The 19335-nt window shown below is 42.1% G+C and overlaps 2 protein-coding genes across 5 annotated transcripts; one reads left to right on the forward strand and one right to left on the reverse strand.

The window, feature by feature from the left end:
* Positions 1-79: 79 nt before the first annotated feature.
* cog8 (component of oligomeric golgi complex 8) lies at positions 80-5115 on the reverse strand. 2 transcript variants are annotated; one of them, XM_084337846.1, is made up of 6 exons: positions 5098-5110; positions 4598-4945; positions 3604-3811; positions 2276-3094; positions 1463-1631; positions 80-752 (listed from the first exon to the last, which is right to left on the reverse strand). In XM_084337846.1, exons 2-6 carry the CDS (start codon positions 4924-4926, stop codon positions 364-366), a joined length of 1914 nt encoding a protein of 637 aa, XP_084193972.1. In that variant the 5' UTR covers positions 4927-4945; positions 5098-5110; the 3' UTR covers positions 80-363. The 2 variants fall into 2 exon arrangements, with proteins under 2 accessions (XP_084193972.1, XP_084193971.1); XM_084337845.1 differs by having other exon boundaries at positions 4598-5115.
* Positions 4817-19228, forward strand: l3hypdh (trans-L-3-hydroxyproline dehydratase). Of its 3 annotated transcripts, none has more exons than XM_084337849.1 (6): positions 4817-4950; positions 6597-7074; positions 13933-14102; positions 15703-15825; positions 16079-16216; positions 16389-19228. In XM_084337849.1, the coding sequence occupies exons 2-6, from the start codon at positions 6597-6599 to the stop codon at positions 16512-16514; spliced, it is 1035 nt and encodes a 344-aa protein (XP_084193975.1). In that variant the 5' UTR covers positions 4817-4950; the 3' UTR covers positions 16515-19228. The 3 variants fall into 3 exon arrangements, with proteins under 3 accessions (XP_084193975.1, XP_084193974.1, XP_084193976.1); XM_084337848.1 differs by lacking the exon at positions 4817-4950 and adding an exon at positions 6309-6378; XM_084337850.1 differs by lacking the exon at positions 4817-4950 and adding an exon at positions 6373-6391.
* The last annotated feature ends 107 nt before the right edge of the window (positions 19229-19335 follow it).

Raw genomic sequence — 19335 nt, forward strand, 5'->3', positions numbered from 1 at the left:
GAAAATAATAATAAAGACAATTTAAAAGACAGCAGATGTACTCCACTTCATGTATCAATCCAGTATTGCCAGATTAAATAATAACGGCAAACATTCCAATAATATTAACAGGTTTTAATCATGAAAATGCATCACCTTAAATCTCTCACCTCTATCTACAAACAGAATATGTATATTTACAATAGGCAATATTATCTAGATTTCTTAAATAGAACACATTATTCATTTAGATTTTTACATGTAAAGACGCCCCCAACCCTTGTCTCTAGAAGACGGTATAAAAGCAATGCATCCTGCAAATTGGCAGGAGCTGGTACTTCTGCTGCTAATACGCATTGCTATCATCAAACAGCGTGTCCATTATTACTCCAATGAGAACTCCTCATCATCCTCCTCCTCCATCCCCTCTACCTCTCGGACCCCAGACCTCGGTTCATTTAATATAGCATCCAGCTCGGGGTCAGAGAAGCTCTGAGCAGATTCAGCGGCATCTGGATCATCAGATTTCTGCTCCGCAGTATGGTTAATATCCACTATAGGTTCTTCAGGTCGTGTGTTTTCTGCCGGTTCTAGTATGTCACCAAGGTTGGGCTCGAGATCATCTGTGGTCAGGCTGCCGAGCTCTGTACTGAGGTCCACCACCGGAGCCACCACCTCTCTCTTGGGCAGCACGAACTCCAAGGGCTCCAGGACCGCGTTCACCTCAATGTAACCCAGGCTTCCATACTTGTGGACTTGTGTCGGAGGAACACCTTGAAGATACAAATATATAGAACTATGTTTCACATTCAAATGTGCACTGTATGTTTACCCAACAAGCTACATTTCATGAACTCCGGTATTTACCTCAGCTTTGGACTTGCTATGATCAGTGATCGACAATATTCTTCCTCGGGTATATTCATTTATATTCGGAATCAAAAAGGTAGGATGTATAGACTAATTGTATTTCTGCATATTTATTAGGGCTGACTAACAGTCATGGGACTCAACTAATAATACATTGGATTTAAAGAAGTGCCTTTCTCAGACTCAAGGACACAGATTTAATTGACAAATCTGTCCACATCCAATCATAGTGCCTTTATCCAAAGCGCTTTACAATTGTGTTCCTCACATTCACACACTGGCGGAGGCAACCATGCAAGGTGCCAACCTGCTCATCGAGAGCAATTAGGGGTTAAGTGTCTTGCTTGAGGACACGCTACCCAGGAGTTGCGTGAATCGAACCGGGAACCTTCCGACTACCAGACAAGCTGTGCTTATCTTATATATATATATATATATATATATATATATATATATATATATATATATATATATATACGGTAAATAACTCATTCAGCATGGGGGGGGGGGGGACTACTAACCAGCCCATTAACTAACTAAGAAGGCAGCCCCAACACTTACACAGAATGAGAGCCCATTAACTAACGAACTAAGAAGGCAGCCTAACACTTACCCAGAATGAGAGCCAGTTGCGCTGGGGGGAACAGGACCTGTAGGCAGCGGTTAAGGAAAGGCACCATGTCCTCTGCGAAGGCACAGCAGAACTGGACAAATAGCTCCCTCTCCCGACTGCTGAAGGCCGACTCCTCAGCCCTGTGAAACACCAGGATTAGCTTGGTCGCCTGGGGACAACAAGAGGGAACAAAGATATTATTGTTACTCTTTGAGTCTGGCAATATGCAGACCCGCTTGGTGAATAGACGGCCTGATAATCGACCAATAGAAAAATGGCGCAAAACAGGCAGGGGGATTTTGTTACGTGCTTCAACCAACCGTTCAACAGCAGTAGTACCCAATCAGTGCTCCCTTCCGGTGTCGAGCTGTGCATCATGATTTACAAAGATCATTTCCATTTTCCATTAAAGGATCAATAGGCAATTGCAGATCTTTGGCAACATTTTAGATTTCTTATTATGTTGACAGTACTCAAAATAAGACGTTTGACATTGAAACGGTAAGGGGCAGGAGCAAAAAAAGCGACATCCAATCAAACGAACAACCAAGTCAAATGATTGAAATGAGCAAGCCGCCTGTCAAACCCTCTAGTGACACGTGTGCTTGTTATGCACGTAGCGTACACAAAGGCCTGCTGCTAACACATAGCGGGGCGTGGCTTTGGAGGCATCATGATGTGTTCTGACTGGCAAGGGCGTTGTCGAATTCCGTTTAAGGACTTTCTAAGTTCTGCCCTAAATCAACGGCCACCTATTGCTCCTTTAAGTAAAATCACAAGTTACCTTAGAAATAAGAGCGGATGAATCATTACCTTCAGAAGGGCATCCTCTAGGCATTTGGTGACTTGCTGAGCCAGTCCAATGGGGCAGCACAGCCGGAGGTCATTGAAGGCAGTCAGGATGTTGTTGAGGAAGCAGGCGAGAGGCTGGAAGTCCAGCAGTGCCATGGGGGGCTGCAGAGTGCCGGGCTGCGTGCTGGGTGCTACTGCTGGGATGGTGCCGCCCAGCATGGAGGGCAGAGAGATGAGCGTGTACATGTTCATGTCCTCCTGGAACTTGTCCACGGTCTCCTGGACCGCTTTGTGGAAGGTGTCTGCCGCCACCCTGTGGAACATCGGTGCCAGCTGCCCGCGGAAATCCGCCCCCACTCTGCTGAATGACAGGCCAAAGTACATGCACTGGCCCAGGAGGGATTCGAGGCGACCGCCTACCCCGCGCTGGAGGTCCCTCTCCAAGGTCTGCAGGAACTCTGACACCTTCTGCACCACCCAGCCGTGAAAGATGGCGCCCTCGTTAATGGTCTGCCCTCCAGGGGACAGCAGTGGGTCCTCATCTGAGAAAATGGCTCGGTACTGGGTGATGATGTCAAAGAGATGGACGCGGCAGGCCTCGATGGTCTTGGTGATGTGGAAGTAGGGGTCGTCGTCGGGGACGGCGGCGAGGATGGAGCGTAACCAGCTGCCACGTGCCTGCAGGAACTTCACCCGTAGCTCTGCCTCTGTGAACACGTCCATCCTCCGGAGGTAGCCAATCACACGGAGGCAAACGGGAAGCTGGGAGTTGCTCCGCAGCTGCTGCAGTAGCTGGTTCAGCATGAGCTGAGCCGACTGACGCACTTCATGGACGATGCCCTTTGGATGTATAATGGAAGATCAAATAATTTATGAAATTGGTTTTTATCTGAACCAGAATCTAAATCGGTTTGCAAGGTACTTTGACCAGATTCTTCACCGGGTGCACTGGTGTCAAACACAAACCATGTGGGCAAAACATCTAGTCCTATCACAGATAATTAACATACACATGGCAAGAACTGCCTTCAGTGCCGTGTCAACGGCATACAAGGGGATCATGAATACACTGTATGCAAATCATTCTAATGTCTTATTAGCTGTGACTGGTCAGACCCTCCCATACGTTCTCATATTTACTGCCTGCACACGGCAATCTTGGAAGTCTGTACACTCCATTCGCCATCTGTACATGGCAATTTTTGCTGTGTCCCGAGTTACTTTTCTGCATTTGATACATTGGGACTAACATTGTTGACAAGCCAAAGTTTTACAACCAGGTTTGACTCGCTTGCTTTTACTTGAATCCACATTGATATAACAGAGTGCCGAAAAGGGGGACAGTGTACCTGGATGACGGGTAACGAGGAGTGCTTCTTTTCCAGTCTCTTCACATAAGCTGCCAGCTCCAGTGCTTCCTCGTAGTAACCATTGCGGACACAGGTGTCCATAAGCTGAGGGATCTCCAAAATTTCCAGTATTTCAGTGTGGCGATTCAAGGTGAGGCTGTTCATTCTACGACTGGCCCCAATATCCTCTGCCTCCTTCACAAAACCCCTGAAGTAAGAAAGATAAATGTTGTTTACATATCTGGACGCAGGGCGGCCGGGTAGCATAGCGGACTAAGCGTCTGTCTAGTACCACCGCAGAGACACTGGTATCGAATCCGGCTGTCAGCGGTGCCTCCAGCTTGACCGGCCGGCATACTGGCACAATTGGCGGTGTCAGCGGGAGGGAAGTCGGTGGGTGGTAATCTGGTCGTTGTAAACAGCGACTCCTACAGGTCGGTCAGGGCGCCTGCACAGCAAGGGAGGCAAATGGTGAAGGTAGTGTGACCTCCCACACGTTACACTTCACCAATGAGCTGCCAGGTGAAAAGAGGAAAAGTATCGGAGGAAGCATGTGATAGACTTCAGGGCTCCCTAGACCGGCCAGTGGGGGGCACATGCGCACAACGACCAGGAAGGGGAGGGGGGAATTGTCATAACGACTAAATTGGGATGGGAGAAAATACAGAAAAATAGGAGAAAAAGTGGACGAATGAATGAATGAAAACTTTATTTAACAGATTGCAGAATGGGTACAATACAGTACGGCTCAATACACACAATTGTTAAGGGGATGCAGACCAGAGAAAGACGTTTGTCTTGTTTACATCAGGGTCCCCCATTTTCAATTCATAGTGACATTTATGACATACACAGCATACAGGTATATTACATTTGTGACATATACGATATAGATCCTGACAGAGAGTAATATAATACTCTCTGTCAGATAAAAAAAAACATATCTGGACGCAGGTGACCTAGCCGAATGGTAATAATAATGTTAAACACTGACCTGCATTTTTCACCAAAGCTGGGTAGCTTGTCCAGCAGTTTGGAGACGCTGCTCTCCACTCGCCCAAAGTCCCTGTAGATCTCCTGGGTGCAGTCAGCTGTGCGGATGAACGTCTTGTAGTTGGAGAAAGCAAGTTCACGGGTCTGCTGCAGGATCTGAGCCCTCTCCTCTGCCAACCTCTCGGGCTCCCGGTTTAATGTGTCCACCCCGTAAGAACTGAGCTCAGATAAATAGGCTGCGAAGTCTGGATTGTCCCTCCAATTGTCTGGGAAGCTGTCTTTAAATATCGAAGCCAGAATACTTTCGTCTTCCACGTCTACAGCTGCCATGTTGTTGGAATCTATAACACTCGGGTAAGAGACAGACTGTCAACATCGGCAGCACAGAGCACAGCACACCCCTCAGAGTATAGCATTAGAATATTATTTGAGATGGTAGTTTTTTGTCAATTATATTAGAAATGTTAGATAAATGCCAGACATCTAGCATCTGCAACCTACACAGTGATGTTTGTTAATACTTCCGGTCTTCTTCTTCTTCTTCTTGCAAACCAAATACCATGTGTGTGTATGTGCATACCGCCACCTACAGTACCAGAGTGTGTAACACCAAGAATGAATTAAATGAATGAAAACTTTATTTAACAGATTGCAGAATGTGTACAATACAGTACGGCTCAATACACACAATTGTTAAGGGGATGCTGACCAGAGAAAGACGTTTGTCTTGTTTACATCAGGGTCCCCCATTTTCAATTCATAGTGATGCCCTATATGGGCAAAAGGCGTTACACTCAGATTACACCAAATAAAGGAGTAAAAAAACAAATGTAAGGGAAATAAAGTTAGCTCTGCTGCACTCACATATTTTATCACCCAGGCTCACACATCTTAACACATAACATGTTCCTCTCCTATTATATTCAATACATCTCATTATGACATACATTTTCAGGAACATTACAAATATCACATTCATCTGAATCACACTTTTCCATTAAATGTAGAATATTAATATCGCCAAACAGCGACATCTAGGCAGAAGAGCCCTGCTTGGTATTGCACTTTGTTTACATTATTTGTTTGGAGAGAGGAAGTCATTATTACAACATTGAGACTAGGACAGGACTAGGTCTACTAAACAAGACATTGCATGTTGTCAAGTTTAATGCTGCAAGTGAATGCTGTCAAGAGAAATGTATTGGTAGTTGAAGGAAAATGAGATAACAGTGAAAGAAAGAGTGAGTGTGTGAGAGAGAGAGAGAGAGAGAGAGAGAGAGAGAGAGAGAGAGAGAGAGAGAGAGAGAGAGAGAGAGAGAGAGAGAGAGAGAGAGAGAGAGAGATGGACACACACATAATCTTCTTCCTCTCCCTCTCTCTCACACACACACACACACACACACACACACACACACACACACACACACACACACACACACACACATACATACATACATAAATACAAACTCTGTCTCTCTAACACACGCACGCACACTCTCTCTTTCACACTCGCTCTCACATACACTCACTCTTTCTTTAAAAAAGATATTGGATGCAATGAATAACAGTGCTTTCTGCACAACTTTTTTAAATAGATTCAGGATTAAAGAAAATAATACAGTAGATGCTCTGGTTCACACTCTGGAGCAGCAGGTGGCGGTAATGCACATTTAAGTTGGATGTCAACCGCTCTTAAAAGACAAGAAGAAGAAGAAAAATACTTTTGGAAAAACGAGACAGAAACTTTCTTGAAGACAAACTGCAAAACTAAATCTGAGACAGGTAAAGCTACCAGGTCAATTGTGAATAAGGAGATGTTGAAAATGATTATATATGAGGAAATATAGGAAATCATTCAATATGTTGACCCTGTATGACTGAGGCATTTCAGATTAATATTCAAGAATGTTGGAGTATGACACTGAACTCAAAACAATCAGATATGGTCAGAAAACCATGAATTGGGGCTAAATGAAGCAATTTTTTTTTTATGCAACCAGATGGATCTTCAGCTTCCACCCCACGAGGGAGATATATTGTCTGTGGTTGACATGCACACAGGCGGAGAGCCCCTGCGTATTATTCTCAAGGGCTACACAGAGGTCAAAGGTGAAAGTGTGCTGTCCAAGCGTCGCTACGTAAGAGAGCACCTTGACCACCTGAGGAAAGTGTTGATGTACGAGCCACGGGGACACTACGACATGTACGGTGCACTGATTGTGGACAGCGAGATACCTGAAGCTGACCTGGGCGTCCTGTTCATGCACAATGAAGGTTACAGCACAATGTGTGGCCATGCAGTCATTGCACTTGGGCGTTTTGCTGTGGACTACAAACTCATCAAACAGCCACAGTCACCAGAGACCCAAGTCAATATACACTGTCCCTGTGGCTTGGTCAAGGCATTTGTTGAGTATTCTAATGGAAAGACTGGAGGTGTGAGGTTTCACAGTGTCCCAGCATTTGCATTTGCTACAGGTAAGGCATATGAATTGATTAATTAATAAATTTATTTTGAACATACATACAAATAAATAATAATAATAAACAGATTAAAAAACAAACAAGCAAGGCGGCTGGGTGGCGCAGCGGACAAGGCGCTCGTCACCAACGCAAGATACACTGGTATCGAAGCAGCTGTCAGCGTTGCTTCCGGCTTGGCCGGCCGTCATACTGGCTCGATTGGCAGAGTCAGCGGGAGGGAAGCCGGTGGGTGGGTCTGGGTCGCGTCTATGCTTTAGGCAACTGGCTTGTCCTTCCACGTTCCCGTTTTGCGCTCTGATTGGCCATGCACGTTTCTGGTCATGTGACATGTGCGCCCAATAGCGTGACGAGCTGTGTCTTTGCCCATTTCCGCGTCGAACAGCCTGCAAACTATCTGGCGTTCTATCGCCATGCTCTAAGACAAACTCTAACCTTAACCAACTTCGAAAGAGTGCCTAAGCTTAACCGTCGAAAGAACTTGTCGTCACGCTCTAAGACAAACTCTAACCTTAACCAACTTCGAAAGAGTGCCCGTGCAAAAACTTGCCGTCCCACGATTGGCGCACATGTCACATGACCAGAAACGTGCGTGGCCAATCAGAGCGCAAAACGGGAACGCGGAAGGACAAGCCAGTTGCCTAAAGTATAGAGGCGTCTGGGTCGCGTTATTTTTAAACCTAGCCGCATTTTGCGGAGACGCTCTCTGATTGGCCGACGCCTGTTTCTACACTGGTTAAGCTTAGGCACTCTTTCGAAGTTGGTTAAGGTTAGAGTTTGTCTTAGAGCAGGGCGATAGAACACCAGCCCTGATTCCAAACTCTAACCTTAACCAACTTCGAAAGAGTCGCCTAAGCTTAACCAGTGATAAAATAGGCGTTAGGTAGTTTGCTGCTGTTAGACCCGGAAATGGGCAAAGACACAGCTCGTCACGCGATTGGGCAAACATGTCAGTGGCCAATCAGAGAGCGTCAGTCAGTGGCCAATCAGAGAGCGTCTCCGCAAAATGCGGCTAGGTTTAAAAATAACGCGTCTGGGTCGCGTCTATTCGAAGCCCAAACAACTCCTGCTTCCGCGTTCGAGTTTTGCGCTCCGATTGGCCACTGACCTACGGTATTACGCCCCCCTTATCTACGCCAGTTCTGCACGCCCAACTCTACTAACAGCCTGCAGCCTGCTCGCTAGTCCTGCCTCTACTAACAGTCTGCATTATCCAATTCATATCAATCGAAATAATGTATTGTTTTCATCTCTCTATATTAACGGCTCGCTAGTTCTGCCTCTACTAACAGCCTATAATTATCAATCGAAATAACGTATTGTTTTCATCTCTCTATATTAACGTGATTCCATCAACATAACATAAATGTTCAAAACACGACAAGACAGTTTGCATCACTTCCCACGGTTCTCGGCACTTATTCTACCGGTAGTCCGGTAGTTGTTGCCACGGTATTGGGTCTTTGGGTGAATACTTCATTGGCGGGGAAGAAGAACACTGATAGCGGGGTGTGGACCGTCCCGCGAGCCCCAGACCACCGTCCCGCGAGCCCCAGAGGCTCCCAAAACGTTATCCTCATCCATATACCTCTGAATGAATGAATGAAAACTTTATTTAACAGATTGCAGAATGTGTACAATACAGTACGGCTCAATACACACAATTGTTAAGGAGATGCAGACCAGAGAAAGACGTTTACATCAGGGTCCCCCATTTTCAATTCATAGTGCCATTTATGACATACACAACATACCTGACATCATGACATTTATGGCATAGGGACATACATGACATACAGGTATATAGTACTGTTACATTTGTGACATACTGTATAGTATACGATATGCAAATATAAGATAGAGATATAATATGTTTTAAGTAATTTATATTTGTGCTTTGTTTTAATTCCACACTCAAACCATTCCACAGATTCACTCTACAAACTGAAATGCATAATGCTATTAATTTATTATTAATTTTGATATTTTTCCAGCTTATTCATCATTGAATGAATACATTTACTGTCAATAACTGTCAAACTATATTAATGTGTGCAAAACTCTTCAGAGTTTGTGGATGTGTGAGATTAGGTGCAATTGTTAATTGGTGAAGTGCCCCTTTTCGAATAGAATAGAATAGAAATTATTTATTTATCCCGAGGGAAATTCAGCTTTTAAGTTTGAAGCTCCTACAGTGGACCCACAGCATGCTTGCTTGTTTCACACGAGGCTTTAATGCATTCCTTCCTGGTGTTATTTGTCCTGGGCTATTTGTCAATTAGCTCTCTGTGTTTTTCCTCTATGCCAAGAGAAGCATGCCAAAATGAATAGGTTATACCCAATTGAGCTTTATTCTATAGTAGCTAAACAGAAAATGTACCCATATACTCAGAACATTCCCCCGAGTGCTGACCTACAGAACTTGTAAATTGCTTTGGATAAAAGCGTCAGCTAAATGACAAAATGTAAATGTATCATTTATAACATATTTCCCAATTCATTGTCTATGGAGCAGCTTCAGACTTTATACCTGACGACGTCACAGATTTTAGTTTTAGCACTCTATTTTTGGGGTTTGGGAGAGAGTTGTTTGTGGTCACTAATTCTGTCTACTCTATTGTATGAATTCTTAAATTAACAGTCATTCCCCTTTAACGCTCAAAATTAAAGGGATTATTTCACTTTAGTAGAATTGATCAAGTTTCAGCAGTCTTACCTCTATGGCTTTTGGCTGTTTCAACAGTGGTTGCTAACTTACCTGAAAATGACTTTAGACAGTTAGTTCTACTAAAGTGAAATAACCCTTTAAGCTTGGTTTGGTTTTTTTTTAACTGTGACAATATGCACCCTCCAGACCCTTGATTCCCTTTACCACTCAGCTTTATGTTTTATCAGTAATCTCAACCAACATCATCATTGGTAGGAAATAAGGCTCTGTATCTCTTTAAGAGTACAGTCCTACATTTTTCTTAACGTTCCCAGAGTCAGAAGGTGAACATTTTATTATTTTGCACCCAGGTTCTGGAACAATCTTCAGTCAACGCTCCAGCTTGACCACTGTGTTTCTTTAAATCAGTTCAAACTAAATTGACCACAATCTTATGTATGCTCCTGTTTCAAGGTCCAGATTGTGACCTTTTTTGTTTTGTTATTGTAAACTATATATTTTACCGCTTTCAATCAATCAATCAAACAATCAATCAATCAAATGTATTTATATAGCACATTTAAACATGACACTTGTCAAACAAAGTGCTTCACAAAGGATGCTTGGTTCATACACATACAGCTCATTATAGTAATATACCACAATTATTACATTTGATAGTAATAATGGTACACACAAATTCAGACATCATCAACATCCTGGTGCCCCCCCCCCCCCCCCCCCCCCACAGGCACGGAGCATGCGGGGGAGGGGGGCGGTGGGAGCCTCACTACAAAGCAGGGGCGTTTTTAGGGTTAGAAAACATTGGGGGCTTCAGCCCAGGGGGGTGGAGGGGGGGGGTCACCCCGCCCCCCCCCCCCTTTTTTTTTTTTTTTTTTTTTAAGCACAGAAATATGCAATTTTAGATTAATTAGAGATGAATACTGAATAACTAGAATCATTAGAGGTTCTCAAAGTGAGGTCCAGGTCCATGAGAGGGATCTGGGCAGTCCCCATAGAAAATTCAAAGTTAACAGGACCAAATCATCAGTTTCTTATTTATTTATTTATTTAGCCAGATAAAACATTGATCTGGTCCAAGAAGCCCCAACAGGAGTACAAATATACATATATACACATATATATACATATAATATATATACATATACTGTACATACATACACATATACACCAATAACAAAATAAAAACACAGTTAATTGTAGATACACAATCAGGTTTAAGCACTATAAAAATGCAGCAGGTGAGTTCACCTGTCTTCAACCAAAATGGAAGGAGAGTGAAGTACTGTACACAGAGAACGTGAAAATATACAATACATTCACCAAACACTACACAAGACAACCAATGATGCAGACTGATGAAAATATACATTTTCTCCCATTTTCCCAAATCAGTCAACATGGAGAATCACAACAAAAAATTATCTTGCCAGATCCAGCTAGGCAAAGAGATAATGTCTAGTATTTTCTGTTTAAATTTTTTCAAAAAAAAAATTGTGTTACTGTAATTTTAACCTGTACTGGATACAGTATTTTATGTTTGTCTGGTATTTGCTGAGCTTACAGTGTTATGCACATAGTAGCATGAAAACTGGGACATGTATTGTTGTGATTCTCCATGTTGAAATGTTGACTGATTTAGTTATAGAGAAAATGTTATTTTTTTCATCAGTCTGCATCATTGATTTGGGTATATGTAGATAAATAAATTATATTTTCATCAGTCTACAGCATTGGTCTTGTGTAGTGTTTGGTGAATTTATTGTATATTTGCACATTATCTGCGTACTTCACTTACAGTACTCTAATCACTGAGAAGTAGAATTGCTAAATGTGTTTTAGGTTAAGCACAGCAGTGTGTGTAACTGGTTCAAACAGAATTAAGTCATTATGTAACGTGTGTTTCATATGGTAACAAAATTAGTGTATGGTTTTGACAAGTGTTTAATTTAGCAAAGGATCTGAGGTGTTCTGATAATTGTGTGTGTGTGGTTGTGCTAATTGTGTGTTTTGAAACACCGGGCCCCGTTTTCAAAATCATGCTTAGGCAATCGAAAAAAAACGATTGTGTGTTTCATTATATACATATGTTTCAGTCTTCTCATTAAAAAAATATTCGATTTTTGGGTCTTTTCCTGCCTTTGGTCCGCTTTGCATTCACATCTCAAATGAACCGCAGCAGGGTTCACTTGCAAGAGTGAATGAGCTTTCACACCACCCCAAACCAACCGGACTATCCGAGGTTCGATTAAAGCTTATTATAGGACACTGGACATGGGTATGGATGGCTCCAGGTGCTGCTGCGTTAAAGTGCACATCTTCAATATCTGTACTATTTAAAAGCACAGTGCAGGACACACTCAAAGGTTATCGCACATCAGAGATGGCAGTGGACATGTATGACAGGACAAAGGCCATATGTAATGGCCTTTGGATTGAGGAACATACTACCAGCCAAAGGAGGAAGCAGAAAAGGATGGACGAGTATGTAGTTGAGTCATCTTGTGGCACAAGCTCAGACCTCAGCTCAGGAGATCAGCTGAGACAGAGACTGTTCTATCCAGTCGTCGACAGAATGCTGCAAGAGCTTGAGAGCAGGTTCTCATGAGTTGGATAACAATTTATGAGAGGCATACAGGCATGTTATCCAGCCTCAGACCAGTTTCTCTCAGTGGAATTGCTGCAACCCCTCGCCACACATTACAATATCCAACTATTGCCAGAGGAGATCACAGTTGCAAAGTGTTTCCTGGTCAGGACAGGCAGAGATGCAGTCCCTACTATCCAAAGTGTCTTTTCCCTCCTGGATGATAATAATAATAATAATGCATTTGATTTATAAGGCGCCTTTCAGGACACTAAAAAAAAAGTCCACAAATCGGTGAATGAAAGAATTATAGGATCAAATGAAAACTACTTACTAAAAATGTTTAAAAGTACTAAAAACCAACAAAAAATACCAAACACTAACAAACATTCAGCACAGACAATGGGGATGCTGACATAAAAAAAATAAAATAAAAAATAAAAAAATGTAATTTTTTTTTTTTTTTTTTTAGATCCGGGGCTAGGAGAAAAACATCCGGGGCTAAAGCCCCGGAAGCCCAGGGCTAACGACGCCACTGCTACAAAGTCTTATCAGCAGCTCTGTGGTTCGACCTCGTCCGGAATTTGTTTTGGCTGGCTGGAATTCATTTCTTCCAGCCACATCGATTTAAATTTGATTTTGAGTAGAGTGAATTTTAACTCTTATTTATTTTGAGTGGAGTGAGTTTTAACAACTCCGTCCAAAATGACTGAATGCGTTAGTCCAAGTGTCTTGACGGGGGGGGGGGCGTTCTCATCACACTATATTTTGGTGCGATCGTGCTCTGATTCGACCCCGAATGGCTAATGTGAAAGCCCCCTTAGTAAACAGATCCAAAATCTTCTTATTGCAATCCAAAAGCGTCAATCCAAATGTCTTCCACGTCTTGAATGAATGAATGAATGAATGAATGAATGAATGAATGAATGAATGAATGAATGAATGAATGAATGAAAACTTTATTTAACAGATTGCAGAATGGGTACAATACAGTACGGCCCAATACACACAATTGTTAAGGGGATGCAGACCAGAGAAAGACTTTCGTCTTGTTTACATCAGGGTCCCCCTTGAACATTTGTGTCTTCAAGTTGGTAGCCCGATTGAAATGTCCCAAGAGGCAGAGAGGGTCAGCCTCATTCTGCTTTCTTGACGAAAAAATGCGATCCACTGATTAGATCCATATCGAGTTGATTTGAGTATAGTCCGACAAACGGCACGAAGCACAGAGCACAGATAGCGGAGAGCGAGAGGAGGAAGCGACTGCTCTCGAGGAGAGGGAGGGAACACCGCTTTGTCATTCTCTTTTATTGTGTGTTATGCATGTTCATTGTGTAACGTCTGCTGTTCTCGATTGGAAAATATATTTTGCATCTCAATGGGATTTCCTTGTGAAATAAAGGCTAAAGAAAATAAATACAAATTGCAATTATTTACAGGCAGATCATAAACATTGAACACAGATAAGTGTATGAATATGAGGTGATATGAATATGAGGTGATCCTTACACCTCATTGATCACCAGATTTGTACCCTTAATCTGGTTCAGCAGGACTCATGATTGTCTTCTTTTTTTGTTGTTTGTTTGTTTTATGTCAGATGTGATTGTGACAGTGGCAGGCTATGGTGAAGTAGCAGTTGACATTAGCTATGGAGGAGCGTTCTATGCCTTTGTAAGTGCCCAGAGCTTTGGCCTAGATGTCTCCAAGTCCAAGACTCGGGATCTTGTGGATGTAGCCACAGCAGTGACCAATGCCGTCAAATCTCAAGTAAGACATTTTTTATTTTAATCTGCAGTAGTGAACTTTTGTTCATTCAATGCATGTTGCATCAATTACTGTACTAGTGATGTTAATTACACCTAAGAATACCATTTGACTCTGAATAGGCTGAAATTAGGCATATTTGAATATGAATGACGATATTTACATATTATTACCACATCAAAGCATAAAATCGTTCACATCAATAATGTAATATATGATATATATATATATATTTATTTACATTTGACTGGCAGTTTGGTAGACAAATCACATTTTATTTTCTTTCTTTTTTTATATTGAAATTTGTTCTGACAGCCTTTATAGACAGACACATTGAGGAGAAATGCATTGACACAACCGTTCTTACATTTATAAAAAGGTACATACGCCATTAACACTTTCCGTGCCAGCAGTGCCGTGCCTATAAACCCTGTTGCATGCCAGCGCTCTATTCAATGACATAACGCTCACATTTGTGAACGCACAAACTATATCTTAAATTATGGCTATGTGTCTAATATGACCGTCGCTTATCAATGACTTGTTTGCAGTCAACATTGTCGAATTGTCGAGATTGTTTTTTAATCGGTTAATTTCCGTTTGAAAGTTTCAGAAAAAAATTACGATTCTGCAGGAATTGCGCTTTACTGTAATACACTGGAATACACAAACACGTTGTCATTTTTCGGCCTATTTATGAATAGTTTTCAAATAAACGCTAGATTATCGATAGTATATGTGTACTTATGCACGCTATAGAAGCGGGCTGAAAAATCGATTCTCTCATTTCCTGATCGCACGCACACACACACATACACACACACACATACGGGACACGTTGATATATCTGTGAAAATAGCTCTGATTATCCCAAGACTGGTAAAATAGATTCCTTACCTCAGATCAGATGTTCTCCAAAAAGATTATTCCAATTCCTGATCGCCATTCCAAATATCGATTGCGTTTATTGATCCAACGCTGGGTACTGGAAACACTTATTCTCCGCTGTTCTGATGGTGGGCAATGACTGGGATCGTCTCCGGTTACATGCCTGAGGAGTAAAATGTGGATTCCGGACTCTTTATTTCCCATGAGTTTCATTCAATCCAATCCAATGGGGTGCAATACCATCCGGAGAGACGATAGGGGGCGGTATTTTCCCAATGGAGCTCAGAGAGAGTTCCAGTGGTAACGTGAGGCTAGATTGATGAAATATGAATGGCAATCGCTAATAAAAAAAACTATTAAACGACGATATTTCTCGTCGTTGGCACTCAGCGGTTGGCATGAACTAACGAGATTTCCCGTTGTTGGCACTCAAAGTGTTAATATACAATCTGAATACATTTGACTACATATAAAAATTACTATTAAAGCATCTTAATCTGTCCAAATACCTTTTCACCCTACTTCTGTCACTGTTCATTTAGTATGACTCTTCACAATTAAAGCAGGACAAATATGCAGCAAGGAATTCAGTGTGTCATTGTGCAAATGATGGTGCCCGCTGTAGCTGCAAATTCAACACTGCCTTCACTTCATTAACCACACAGGAAACAGGCATGTGATCCAGATATGTCTCTATTCTATTGTCCCTGCCTAGGTGAAACTGCACCACCCAACCAGTGATGACCTGGCCTTCCTCTATGGTACCATCCTCACAGATGGCAAGGATGCTTATTGTTCTGATCCGACTGCCAACATGTGTGTGTTTGCAGAAGCCCAGGTATTTGACTTGACTAAGAAAGCACCAGCTTTTTTTATACCGAAAAAAAAACAAGATATTCAAGCGCACATTATGTGACCAAGGTGGGCTACTTATTCCATGTTTAGCCTGCAATGAAACGTTTCAGGCCTTGTTTCGTCATAACAAGTTGACACTCACATTGGAGGCTTTTTAAAAAAAACACCATGTCTCCCAAAGCACCAATGACACAAAGTTTTTGTTCAAACAATGTCTTTATTTGCCCCTAATGCAGGTGGACAGAAGCCCCACAGGTTCTGGTGTCACAGCCCGCGTGGCTCTGCAGTATCACAAAGGCCTCATCCACCTCCACCAGACCAGGACCTTTCAGAGTGGGGCTACAGGCTCCCAGTTCACAGGGAAAGCTGTCGAGGTACCAGTGTGGACATATGTTTTCCTGTCATAGATATTAAGTTGCACAATACACATTTAAGTGCAGAGGACTAGTCACAACACTCTGAAACAAGACAGGCAATATGAACAGCTGTGCTGACAATAGCCTTCTGTTCACCGATTCTGTCTTATTTCCATTGTCTGCTGTTCAGGAGACCATGTGTGGAGACTTCAAGGCGGTGGTAGTGGAGGTCGCTGGCAGAGCATTCTACACTGGCATTTCACGCTTTGTGCAAGAAGCTGACGACAACCTCACACATGGTTTTCTCCTCAAATGAGCAGTAATTACAGCTTCATACATTTTCTGCAAATATCCTACCCCTTGTCATGGGGGGAAAGTCACATTGCATGTTATTAGTGTCAACAGTAGCAGCATGCAGCGTCTAACTTGGTTTGGCATTACATAATTTGTGATGAACAGACAAAAGTAAACCGTTTTATCTACTTACACTTGAAGGTTGCATTGTCAGCATGGGGGTATAGATTGGCCGCTGCCGTGATGATTAATGTGGTTGCTGAGTACGTTAGTGAAGTCATGCCTTTTATTGATATTTTTGGGAGTAAAGTATAAATCCACTTCCTGAAAGTAACCAATCAAATCTGGAAGACATCCGGTGATTTTAAGATGACTGAAGGGGTACCCAAGAAATGCCTACTTAACCATCAAAAGGTTAAGACTACTGAACCTTCATCTTCCAAACAGCCCCCTAACTGTTTCATAATATAGTTAACTTTATAACAACTTTTCAGACATGGTTTGGGGCCCACTGACTACAAAGAGTATTGCTAAACAAATCATTTCTACTTCCAATATCTCAAAAACCAAACCACTAGAATATGTGTTTTTTGGTGGACTGAACTGACTCTTAGTTTGTGATAAATCAGGTAGTTGACTTATAATGTAGAAAATCCCTTAAAGGAGAATACCACTGTGGTAACATTGACTGTGTATTTCATAATCCATATGTCTATAATTAGAAAAACCATATGCAAAACACTGGTGTGCCCTAAGGGGGATACTAGCGTGACAGAAACTGTTTGAACCCATATGAAACCCCCGCTGTTGTTGAAACTGTATTTAGACAGCCATTCCAAACCCCCACTCAAGCAAATGTGGTCAACCACTAGAAACAAAGGAACTGAAAAGTCACACTTAGCGCCTAACGGATTACAGACAGAAACAGAGGTCTGATTACAGACCTAAACTACTTTTGAGATTAACCAAAAGGTACATGGAAACTAATTCATAAATAATATCAAACTAACTAAACCATATCAATTTAAAAGGTAACTGACTCATTAGATTTGAATATCATTTAGAAATGTCAATCTGGTTATGAAGGTAATAGAGTTTCATTTCACTCTTGTTGTAAACCATATAAGCTTTAAATCATAGTTGTAATACAAAGTGTCAGTCTGGTAAATAAGGGTTGGTGCTGACTCTTGTGGACTATTTGGTATTAACCTAGAAGCAATGACTGTACTGGGTTAATGCTAGATAGTCCATAGATTCATTACACAAACCATGTATATGGGGAAATCAAATAAAATAATGGGAATGTTAACACTTTGATTGCCTAAGGTTAAATTCATGATATACCATCCGTTGCCAGCTCTATTTAACATGGATAAGTTCCCCTTCTTTGCAGGGCTATAACTTTTTAAATTCTATTGCTAGATTGCCATTATTAGGGCCCATTCAAGGTCCTATATGTATTGTTCATGGTGTAGCAACGTTAAACTTTTTCATTCACATATTCATACTAAAATATGGTCTAAAGTATAAGTATGTTTTCATCTCTTTCTGCAGCTTTCTCCAGAACGTGATTTATAGCCCCAAATGCATTATATTGATGATGAAATACAGTTTGGTAGGAATCTGAGAGAGATCAAAAATTTCAATTGGACGTACTTCTAGAAGTTTCTACGTATCATCTGATGATGACCGGATGGGCGGGGGATCGTTTATAATTCCGTGGGCAGCGTTAGATGATTCATCCAGAGTGGGTCATATGTTCATCAGAGCAGTTAGTAAAGAACACGTTAGAATATAACGCTGAATCTTACCGTGGCTTCCTCGCGCCGCTGGCAGATGAGCGTGGAACAGATTCTTTTCTATTATGAGATGTAGAAATGCCCGATCTATTTCCAGGTTGTATAATAGTATATACGTCCAAATCATGTTGTTTTTTCGAGTTATTTCCACCGATCGATGTTCACTGTGTGAAGACTGAGTCTCTCTAGCATTAGCGAGTGCCCGGACCCCATATGGAGTGAGTCCTACCGGGTTAAAGGTTGACATCCGGTTTCGATCTGCCGATCGGCCACCAGATGGCGTTCTTGAACCGCTAGAGGATTGAGAGGAGATCAGAACTGTGTGTCAAGGGCTCCGGATGGAAAATATGATTCCGATCACAGATTTTTGAAATATTGATATCAAAGACGAGTTCCGGCGTCCGTGGCAACTTGAGCATGGCGGGGAATGACGAGTTCCGGCGTTTTCGGCAGTTAAAGTGTTAAAAGGTCTGATTCATCCCAGAGGGGAGAAAAGGGGCCTCCCTCCTTATCAAGCAAAGGATGGGGCCACCAGCAGACCTCCCCTCTGTTTACTGAAGGACAACACACCCCGAGGAGAGACAGGGGGGCGAGACGCCCCCCCCAGAAGATCATCTGATTGGGACCTAAGAAACAGAGAAAACTCCATATATAGAAGCAAGAAACCTAATTGGACCAAACATATTATTAGACTGTTATTATTGGTGGAAATCAGAGTATTTAACAGAGAGCGCTGTGTTTGAGAAGGAGGCCAGACAGATGCACCCATCCCCAGGGGGTCTTTCTGGTCTCCACCACTTCCACAGACTGCCCTCTTGCCGCGACGTGAGTAAACTGTATGGAGTAATCACTGTTTGTGATATATAGAGTAATATGCCGATCTTAGACCAGGTTTAACCATGTGGTGGCAAAAGTAAGGTAGTCTATTCCATTGATAAACATGACTAAATTTATGTGCAGACTGGGTTTAAATGTGTAAACCTCAATCTTTTGTACAAGCATGTTTGATGTAAAATGATGAATAATCCCTGTATGTAAACAATC

The sequence above is a fragment of the Notolepis coatsorum genome (assembly GCF_963971535.1).
Source record: "Notolepis coatsorum genome assembly, chromosome: 20".
NCBI lineage: Eukaryota > Metazoa > Chordata > Actinopteri > Aulopiformes > Paralepididae > Notolepis > Notolepis coatsorum.